At 43.1% G+C, this 10,850-nt stretch overlaps 2 protein-coding genes across 2 annotated transcripts; both read left to right on the top strand.

Moving 5' to 3' along the window:
• Window positions 1-380: 380 nt before the first annotated feature.
• Window positions 381-4,719, top strand: LOC127308257 (uncharacterized). The gene is made up of 2 exons (XM_051339040.2): window positions 381-741; window positions 4,012-4,719. Exons 1-2 carry the CDS (start codon window positions 583-585, stop codon window positions 4,378-4,380), a joined length of 528 nt encoding a protein of 175 aa, XP_051195000.1. The 5' UTR covers window positions 381-582; the 3' UTR covers window positions 4,381-4,719.
• Window positions 4,720-5,711: 992 nt separating this feature from the next.
• On the top strand, window positions 5,712-7,203 carry LOC127308256 (protein IRREGULAR XYLEM 15-like). Its single transcript, XM_051339038.2, has one exon. The coding sequence runs from the start codon at window positions 6,107-6,109 to the stop codon at window positions 7,067-7,069; it is 963 nt and encodes a 320-aa protein (XP_051194998.1). The 5' UTR covers window positions 5,712-6,106; the 3' UTR covers window positions 7,070-7,203.
• Window positions 7,204-10,850: the final 3,647 nt, after the last annotated feature.

The raw sequence follows: 10,850 nt of genomic DNA, 5'->3' as shown, positions 1-10,850 counted from the left end.
CACGCCGGCGGTAACTCATTACCACCGGCCTGTTCCCACCGGCGGGTTCTGGTGCGCCGGCAATAGCCGTTTTTGGTGCGCCGGCAATAAGGCTTTTCCTTGTAGTGTTGGGAACAGATAAATTGCAAGGCTGTGGAAGACCTAAAAGAGAATAGACATAAACTAACATGTCAAAAAGAATCCAATAATAAGACTTACTATATAAGTAAGAAAAGTACGGAGTATTAAAATTTATTTATCTGCATAAGTAAGAAAAAACACAACGTCCCTCCCGAAGAAAAAGAGAAACAAAGTTTGTTCCGCAAAAAATAGAAGGCGAAATGTGGACGAACTCGTAAATTTTCAAAGGTTTTCCATCGCGTGCGCCTTTTTTTGTACGGAGCAAGCCCCCGACTGCCCGAGGAGTCACGCACACACACCTGGAAGCATCTAGATTCTGGAGGCGTGGCACCGCAGCCGTCGCCCGCAGTTTCCAGCCACCACCCCGCGCCGCCGTGCACCTCGCGGCGGCGGACCACAGGCGAGAGAGAGGGGGGCAGTCGATCGGGAGGGCGGGCGGGCGAGATCGAGGAGGCGCCGCCGATGGACCCGTCCGACGTCGAGATGGCGCCCGCGGAGCACCCGCCCCAGGAGCCTCCGCCGCCGCAGCAGCAGCCGGCGGCGGCCGGGGACGGGTGGAGCATGCTGTCACGCGCCCGCGGGCTGCTGGAGGAGGGCCAGCCATCCCAGGCGCTGCAGGCGGTGAGAACCCTTACCCCCACTCTCCCTACCCTCACATCCCCTCTCGCGCTCCGCCTCCGTTCCGTGCGCTTCGTCGCGTCTCGGCCCTCACCGTGGCGTAATCCACCTCGGGATTTCGCTCGCAGAGGAAATCGGGTTCAGATGGGGCGATTCGATCTAGGGCTTATGGTACTAGGCGTTGAGGCTTAGGATTTGTCAGGCTTGATTCGTTCTAGAAGGATGTTAAGCGCTTGGGCGGTGCCTCCCAACCTTTGCAATTGTCCTTTTCGGCTATATTCCCCTCTTCTTAGGCTAGGATTGATTGTTCTCATGTTTCCCCTCCTTTAGTTAAAGGGATGAAGATTATGAAGTGATGCACACACTGGGAAATGCTTCAACTATGTCCAGTGCTTGCAGGCTTGTACTTACCTTGCACCTATTAGTATTTCAACTTGCTATTCACTCACGCTTTTTTGTTAGCGCACTGAGTAAGCTTTACGGATGATGTGGACGAACTCATGAGGACTGACCACACGAAGTGTGAAAGTAGAGCGATTCTGTTTTGTAGCCTTACAAATCTGTTTTGTTAATCGTTGTCAAGATCACATATCCGGTTGTAATTGCCATGCTGTAATGTAGATTTGCATGTTATCTGTCCTCATGATTTTTGCCCCTGCAGTTACACTAGTTTTTGATAAATTGTTTGATTTACCCATGTAGTTACACTAGTTTTTTTTGATAAATGGTAAGAGTTTGAGTTTCCCGTGTAACTGTGCACCTAGATTACGAAGTTTTCTTAGTAAGTAATTGCTGGAGTTAGTTTCATTTTTACGCAGTCTATTTTCTGATGATTTCTTTCCAATTATTACATTTTGTGCTTGCACAGTTTGCTATCCTTGTCCTCCTTAATCAATGTGGGAGTTTCTTACCTTTTTGGTTCATTTCATTTTGTATTAATGATATGGACAAACTCATGAGGACTGTGTTTTGTTAATCCTTGTCAAGATCACATATCCGGTTGTAATTGTCATGCTGTAATGTAGATTTGCATGTTATCAGTCTTCGTGAGCTTGTCCGTGCTGTAACACTAGTTTTTGATAAATTGTTTGAGTTACCCATGTAGTTACACTATTTCTTTTTTATAAATGGCAAGGGTTTGAGTTTCCCGTATAACTGTGCAGCTAGATTACAAACATTTCTTAGTAAGTAATAGCTGGAGTTAGTTTCATTTTCACGCAGTGTATCTTCTGATGATTTCTTCCCAATTTTTACATTTTGTGCCTGCGCAGACCGCTATCCTTGTCCTCCTTAATCAGTTTGGGAGTTCCTTACCTTTTTCGTTCATTTCTTTTTGTATTAATGTGGAACTTCAAAGATTTTTCATCTTCAGTTGAGTTGGGTAATGTGGAACTCTCTCCGTCCCATAATATAAGATGTTATTACAACCTGCTAACTCATGTATTTGTTGTAATATTATATTATGGAATGGAGGGATTCGTATTATAAATCAATTAATTCTTAAGGAGGCCTCTAGAAATTCATATTTTCTTAGAATGAACACCAACATGCCAACCAAAGCGGGCCGTAACAGGAGTTATTTCTCCCATGACATGGTTTTGTTAGTTTGTGAATTGTGTATCTGCGGTGTTCAAACTATTGTGTTTTCTTGAGGCCACACTGGATAAGGTAGAATGAAATGCCTTAACATGTAATAGCTTCATCTTAGCCATACGCAGTATGTCTTTGGGTTGTCATGGCGTATATATGCATTTTGCATCTGGTGACATGAAATACCATTTAAACCATTTGCAGTGAAGCTAAAAGATACGGGTACAAGAGACACACATGAGAAAAAAATACATTGGTGATTAAAACCACCCGAGTGTTGATTCAGTGGTGCTAATATAGGACAGGATAGTACTAACCAAACCTTACTAAATATATGGATTAATATGCAGCATAGAATATGGATATTTATGGCATGCTTTGGCCCATACATATATGATTACCCACCTGATGCGTGGGATGGATTTTTATAAGATGAATAGAATGAGCAATGTGTAGTCTTCATCAGGACTATAGTACCAGGAATTCTACACAAAGACCTTCGCATATGTATATTCGGACTCTTTATTTGTTTGTGGACAACAGAATTCAAACATCATTAGCATTTCCTTGTACATGGGTGGAATTGCCTATTGATACTCACCAATCAATGTGTGCAAATTGTTGGAATAATCTTGAATGTGTTAGTTTGAGTCAGTTTCGTTTTAGCGTCTATTGGAACTCTATACCTAGTTATGTTTAGTTGCCATGTACGGTCTGGACTTCATGTTATTCCATGTCAGTGTAGAGGAGTACTATCTACCTAGTTATTTGATATGTTTAGTTGAGTTATAGTTTTAATCGGTCTATTTAGTACCAGTAGGCCTTGATGTGTCTATAAACACACACATGAATGCACATTCATAACTGTGAGACTTGGAACAAATAAAGAAAAAAGAGGTGTGCGACACATGCCCTTGTCTACAAGCCTACAGTGTTTCATGTGCGTGTGTTCGTGATCTTTATATATGATCAATCCTGAGGGCAGAACCCAACATGAATTGTGCTAGTGGTTGCTTTCCTTTTGTGTTACTCCCTCCGGTTCAAAATAACTGCCCAAAAAATGGATGTATCTACACACTAAAACATGTCTAGATACATCCATTTTCGGAGAATTATTTTGAACCGGAGGGAGTATTTGTTGCATTCTTCTGCCTGGACTAACCATGAAGCAAGGTAAGAGTAGCAAACATTGGAAGGGATAAAAAATAGGGATGAGCGAGCACGGGGGGGGGGGGGGGGGGGTTAAGAACTGAGCAATACGCAGATGCGGAAGAAGGCTTTGGCAGGGGCAGGTGGCCAAAATCAGCTGCCATTGAGTATAGTTGCATAAGTGCTAATGAGGGATGAACTGACTGTTATTTTGGCAAGGGCAAACAAGTGAGTGTTATTTGGGGAAAGGGCGATTCACTTAGTGGTATGTCATCAATTTTCCCTTAAACTAAGGTGCAGCACCAGTATGTGAATATTGATGAGGCTTGCGATTGAGTCTTTTACCTTCTATACTTTGATGAAAATAAGGTTCTGAGTGAGATAAATAATAGAGAAAAAAATCCGAGTTGGTACTGTTGCTTAGTTGGGATTATTCAGATGTGTCTTTTGCTGATTACGGCACAGAAAGTTTCACTTTTCCTAGTTCTTCTAAGGAACTAAACTCATGCATTATTGATGCAAAATGTTATGCAGATACTCATGGCCATAAGATCTAAAGGTGGTGATCAGGCTCTTATGCAAACCCTGAACCGTGCACGTGAACTCTACAGGCAAAGGTCTCAACCCAGTCCCAACATTGACGAGCTCGCTTCTTTCCTCGCAAGATGCGCAATAGCAGAGGCTCAGTCACCAAACACTAACCCGCAGCCGCAAGCACCTGGTTCTGACCCTGTCGTGATGTTGGACTCTGACGAGGCTTGCATACTTGCTGAGTGCGGCAGGAAGCAGATTATCTTGGACGCCTTCAGCGATGGGAGCAGCTTCATTTGCTTGAAATGTGGTGGGCTCTTCAGCACTTCACGCAAAGATGAACATCTGGCCTACTGGTGTGGGGCTGCATGATCCTGGTGATAATTCCTCTACTACTGTATATCAGTGGTCGCCCCAGACATTTATCATGATGCGCGGGATATTTTGTAAAACCTGCTCTCTTTTTCGGTTACCTCTTCTTTGCTACAGGGATGCAAGAGATACATCTTCTGTTCACTGAACCAAGTACAAAACGTTCTTATGGCACCTTTTTGCTGGTGGTAAATCATGATGGGCATCGTCCTTTGTTAATGTTTCTAGGTCAACGAGTCCTTATAGTTGGTGTCTTGTAATGAAAATTTTCTGCTTGTCATTAAACGGCGGCAAACTATATTGGAAGTTAGCTAACTGATGGTATGTCTGTTTTTGTTATGTTTTGCTGATTCAAACACCAAACACCAGGAGGTGGTATTCAGAGCAGATTTATAAGAAAGTAGAACTCTGTTGTCACTACCTGCTACCGTACTTCTATGTATGGTTTCACTTTATGTTTCAGTTTCTTTCTACAAAAAACTGGTTTGTTTGTCTGACCAATCCATGCTTCGGTGAGATTGTTGCTAACAGTAAAAATCTGCTAGTTCTTTGTTGGAAGGATCTTTCAGCTCAGGTGAGCATGAAATAGTCTGGACTTTTTTTTGACGGGAATAGTCTAGGACTTTTACATGTCAGTGTATCTTTGTTGAAGGATCTCTAAGCTCAGGTGAGCATGAAATAGTCTAGCCGTCTAGGACTTCTACATGTCAGTGTATGTTTCATGCCACTTTTGTTGCCGAGGCTTCACTTGAAGGCAATGGTGGAATAGACCGACAAGCCACCTCCCATCTGCAAAACTTAAGCTCCAGCTTGCCACATCTGCCAGTCACTAGAATCCCAAGTGTTAGCCGATGGCCAGTCTTCTTTTCTGTTGCCCCTGTCAAAGCAGGTTCAGTCTTCTTGTATTCAACAATTTTCTCACCATATATGATGGTTATATCCACTATTGCAATGAAAACAGCAGATCTTCTGTTGTTATTGAAAAACAAATGTTGGATATATCTGCAACTCTTTTGTTTGATGTCTGAGTGGTGATTGCCTGCCTGTCTTCCGAAATCTGGAGCCATCTTCTATAGCTTCTGTAGCTACTCATATACCGTACCTATTAGGTAATGGAGTCGTGTATCTTGGTCAGACCATAGTTCATTCCAGCTGAATGTATCTTGTTCAGAACATAGTTCATTCCAGCTGAATCTCTGCACAACACTGTAAATTGGGAAAGTTAAGATGAAGAATTTTGTGTTGGGTGTCCAGATAAAATGTTCATCTTCTGATGGGAGAGTTCCAGTGTCCAAATCAAAGGGGTGCCATCCAAACCTACCAGAATTTGAGCCACTCTGAAGCAAAATCTGCGGAGAGGTGGATTTTCACCTAAATTGCTTCCTTGCCAAACATGCCACCTACTAATCCAACATTTGCCTTTTATTCACAAAAAAGACGGAAAAAACACTGGCTTATTTTACTCTGCTTAAATAAACTTAGCTTGGCTCGTTTGCCTGCCCCAGCTGCCAACTCTCACGCCCTGAAAGGCTGATATGTCATTCTGGTACGGTGAGCCATTCTCTCCATCCACACCACCCCTTGTACTGACGCCATTGCTGCCCTTCGCTCGGAGCACAAGAACGCAAACATAAATAGCAAGAAACTTAGAAAAGCAAGAACTCAAGCACCAGCCACTCCAGTTGCTTGCCTCCGTTGATTGATTGGTTACGCCAGGAAGGAGGAGATGATGAAGGCCATGCCCGGACCGAAGATACTGATCGTCCACCCGTCGTCGAACAAGTTCGGGAAAGGGGCGGCGTCCATGTCCGGCCGCTCCTTCTGGCTCGTCGTGCTTCTCGCGGTGTTCGGCAGCGTGTCCCTGCTCACCGTCTTCTCCACGGCGCGCGCCCCGTCGTCTGGGACGGCGCCACCGCGGGTCACGTTCACGGTCGGCGCTGACGCCGCCTCGGCGGGGGCGAGCGGAGGAGCGCTGCCGGCGCACGTGTTCGACGCGCTGGTGCGGTACGCGGCGGCGGCGGGGGCGAACTCGACGGCGAGCATGCCGGAGGAGGACGTGCGCGCGATCGCGTCGGTGCTGCGTCGCCGCGCGCCGTGCAACCTCCTGGTGTTCGGCCTGGGCGCGGAGACGCCGCTGTGGCGCGCGCTGAACCACGGCGGGCGCACCGTGTTCCTGGACGAGAACCCGTTCTACGTGGCGCACATGGAGGGCGCGCACGGGCCCGGGCTGGAGGCCTACGACGTGGCCTACGCCACCGCCGTGCGCGAGCTGCCGGACCTCCTGGACGCCGCGCGCGCGTCCAGGCGCGCCGAGTGCCGGCCCGTGCAGAACCTGCTCTACTCCGAGTGCCGCCTCGCCATCACCGACCTGCCCAACGCGCTGTACGACGTGGCGTGGGACGTCGTCCTCGTCGACGGGCCCCACGGGTACGCGGAGGGGTCGCCGGGGAGGATGGCGGCGATCTACTCGGCGGCGGTGATGGCGAGAACGAGGGGGACGGAGACGGACGTGCTAGTGCACGACTTCCAGAGGGAGGTGGAGAGCGTGTGCGCCAAGGAGTTCCTGTGCGAGGAGAACCGCGTGGAGGGGACTAGCACGCCGTCGCTCGGTCACTACGTCGTGCGCGGCGGCGGCGCCGCCAGCCGGGAGGACTTCTGCTCGGCGCCTGCCACCAAGAAGACGAACTAGTCGGGAAACCGGTTAACGTCGTTCTTCGATCGGGCCAGCTTATCGTATCGTGTTCATTTCCACGCAATTTGTAAATTTGTAATGTGGTTTCGATCGGGAATTGAAGTGCAAACAAAAGGCAATTTGTGGATAAAGTGATTCATAGCTTGTATATCTATCAACTCGGGCTGGCTCCAGTGACGGAGCCAGAGCTAAAGTGCTCACCCGACTTACCCAGCAAGCCGTCTTTTTTTTTTTTCTTTCGAAAAGGGGAACTACCCAGCCTCTCCATCGTGATGATACACACGGCTTTTATTAATAAGTTCAGAACCAAATCAAGTAGTTAATACAAAATTTACCGATCAAGCATGGTAGAGATATAAATCAACCAGCAAAACATCAAAATTCTGAAACTAGAGCAACTAAGCATCATGTAGTCGACTAGTGTGAGACCCCGCAAGCAGTCTGTCTTTTCAATTTGTTTCGACATTGATTTAAACAATGCTTATTTTCTTAGGGAAAGACAAAGTGTACTTTTCATGACATAATTTTGAGTGCAACATTTCACATAAATGTCGTTTTTGAGTATTTTTCACACAAAATGACGAGGAGTGAGAAATAAGATATATTTAGAGACAGAAGTCATTGTGATGTGTCAAACCTGGATAAGGTGAGGGACAATATGTTATTTGTGGCATGGAAAGCATGGTATATATGCAAGGAACAGAAATGTGCGGAACGATCAATAATGTAGCATTATCCTTGATCAGGAAAGGAACAATATGTTACTTGTAGCATGGAGAGCACGGTATGCGAGGAACAAAATTGCTCATGATAAACATTTTCCTTTGGTGGAAGGGTCTAAACTTTCCTCATCAGCTACTCAAGGATGTTGTGTGATATCCAAGACATGCCCATGGAACAGATTCTAGAAGGAAAGCAACCGCTTGTTCAGGTTAGAACTTGAACTAGTGTGCTAAAGAAAAAGAAAACCTCCTGATAAACCCTGCGTAAAACCTCCTTATAAACCATGGGTAAAACCTCCTACTACTTGGGTAAAACTTACGGCCGATGGTTCCTTCAAGAAGGAAGATGGAACCGCAGGTGCTGGTATGATACTCTGAGACGAAGTTGGTGTGTTTATCTTCTCAACATGTCGGTTTCTGGAGTCACGTGAGGAAGCATTGGAGGCGGAACTTCGGTCTTATCGTGAAGGCTTGGAACTAGCTATCCAACAAATGTCACTCCAGATCATTATTGACTCTGACTGTTCGCAATTTGTAGTAGCATTCTTGCATTCCTCGCAAGATTACACACATTTAATTTTAGAGTTCAAAAGCTTAGCTAGTTTTGGTAAACTATGCAAGTTTGTAAAAGTGGATCGAGGGCAGGTTAGGGTAAGCCACTGCCTTGCCAATTGGGCAAGAATAGAGAGTAGAACTTTTGTTCGGTTTGTTTCGGCCCGAGATGTTGATCCTCGAGAGCTTGAATTAGAACTGCGTGTAATCCCTACTGTTTAATATGATCTAATTTTTGTAATATCCCAGGTAATGGGGTTACAATAATAGAGGAAATAGAAGTGTGCATTGCATTCATGCATAGAAAATCTGGGGAATTTTCGCGCTTTAAAGTAAAAACATCCACAAGAATCGAAGTTTCACTTGACCTTGGTGGAATTGAAGTAGCTCATCAAGTCAAGCGCTATAAACCTCAATGTGACTTTGCTAAAACCTTGTTTTGGGTAGAGATGATTTGAACTCAAGGGTTAGATCAAATGGAATTACAACCAACACAATAACTTATTAATCAAGTACCAACTACTTGATCTTATTAAAAGACAACAACATGATATTCCTTGCCACAACATATGAACATACATTTAATTGCAGATCAAGTAACAATAAAATGGAGAAGTAATTCTTGACTTATCCTTTCCATGACTTAAATCAATCCTTGATCCTACCATGAACCTCATGGTATTTATTCTACTTTATTCTAGGAAACATAACAAGGAGATCAACTCTAGAAATATATCTTTCTCTATACCAAATAGTAAAGCATCAAACCTAGAGAGGTGAGAGTTCTATTATAATTATTAGAGAAGCATTAACAAACCTTGAGTTAAACCTTGGACATACATCCAAGTATTCAAACCATTATCTTTAAGAGTAATCCTAGGATATTATTCAAGACATTCCTAGAGAGAGAGAGACCATTTATTCTAAACATAGATATTGATGATAACATCATTCTCTATGGAGCCCAACCTTAGGTTAGTATTGAAGTCCTTCCCAGATGAGAGAGACCATTCATACCAATTCTAGGTTTACCTATTTAAGAACCAAGAACAAATCTTGAACTAAAGTGTTAGGTTGTAAACCATTTCCTTTGGAGTGGTGAGATAATCTAATATCACATGGAATAATATCATATCCATGAATTGATAGAGTAAGGAGGAGGTTAATTTAACCAAGATACCCAAGTGGAGTTTTAGGCTTGATATCTGTTGAGATATTGTGAATACACCCTAAACCTTAGAATAATTATTCCTATGAGAGAACTCAAGCTATAGTGCTACCCTCAAGTTAATTGAGGCAACACTTGGATTTGAGGGAAAGAAATATCCATATACCCAGACGATCATATCATCATTCTCTGGAAAGAACCCTAAGTAATATCTCAGGAATTCTCCTGGGATATAAACTATTGAGGTAACCATAGTAGTCCTATCCTAGAAAGTAAAATAGAAATGTTATATCCTAGTTGATCAAGACAACACTTGATCATGGAAGTGAAAACCATTCCATTAGAAATACTTTAGGAAGCCAAACCTTGATCATTATAAATTGTGTAGTGATCATGAACCCTAAGAACTTGAAGTAGAGGATTTTAGCACATAAGAAAAGCTTAGAGTTAAAGCCTATAATTCATATGGTGAGAAAACCTTCATCAATATAACCAAAGTTAATTATAAAAAGAAGTATAACTACTTTAGTTACTTTAATAATAGATTAAGGATATAAAAGAAGTCTATAGGAATAAGATAGAATCAATTCTCAGATCCTTAACAACTAAATGAGAACAATTACAATTAAAGTAAGTAACCATCCTATTTTGGTTAGGGGAGATTAAACCCTAGCTAATGCAACATAATGTCATCCAAATTCTATAAACTAGAAGTATATCTCAACCCCAGTTTATGCATCACTATGGTGATCATAATATGAACCTAGTGCACATGTGAGTTCCAAACCACATGCCATTAGGTGAACCTCATTAGAACCCTAGAATTGCTCACAAACTACATCTTATATTTCAATTATGAACTTAAGATTACCATAGTGCTAAATTATATTATTAAGAACCATAGGTGTTGATCAACCACTTAACATTATAACCAAGACCAAACCATGATGAGAGTAATATCTACTCCAAGTAATTCAAAGTGTTATTAAATATAATTCTAGAGCTAAATCCAAAATAGGGTTATGAGAAAAATCTAAATGACCTTAACAAATAGGTGCTCACATGAAATTATATGCAACTAACCAACTTCTAAAATAAGAGGTCAAGTCCTAATGATAACCTCTAAAATTAATTGAAGTGGGAATTATCAACCATAACCAGTAAAAAGGGAGTTGCATTCCAAATGAAAAAGGAACTTAAAGAACACCTATATTCATGCTTAATTGATATTCTGAATAAGCCCAAAAGTATGCAATATCCTCAAAATAAAATACTTGTCCAAATAGAATACTGGTACTTTAGTCAGTATACTATATCCTGATTGAATTAATATAAT

This window comes from Lolium perenne, chromosome 6, assembly GCF_019359855.2.
Source record: "Lolium perenne isolate Kyuss_39 chromosome 6, Kyuss_2.0, whole genome shotgun sequence".
Taxonomy (NCBI): Eukaryota; Viridiplantae; Streptophyta; class Magnoliopsida; order Poales; family Poaceae; genus Lolium; species Lolium perenne.
Note: the sequence above shows the minus strand (reverse complement) of the source record. Positions and strands in the feature narration are given on the sequence as shown.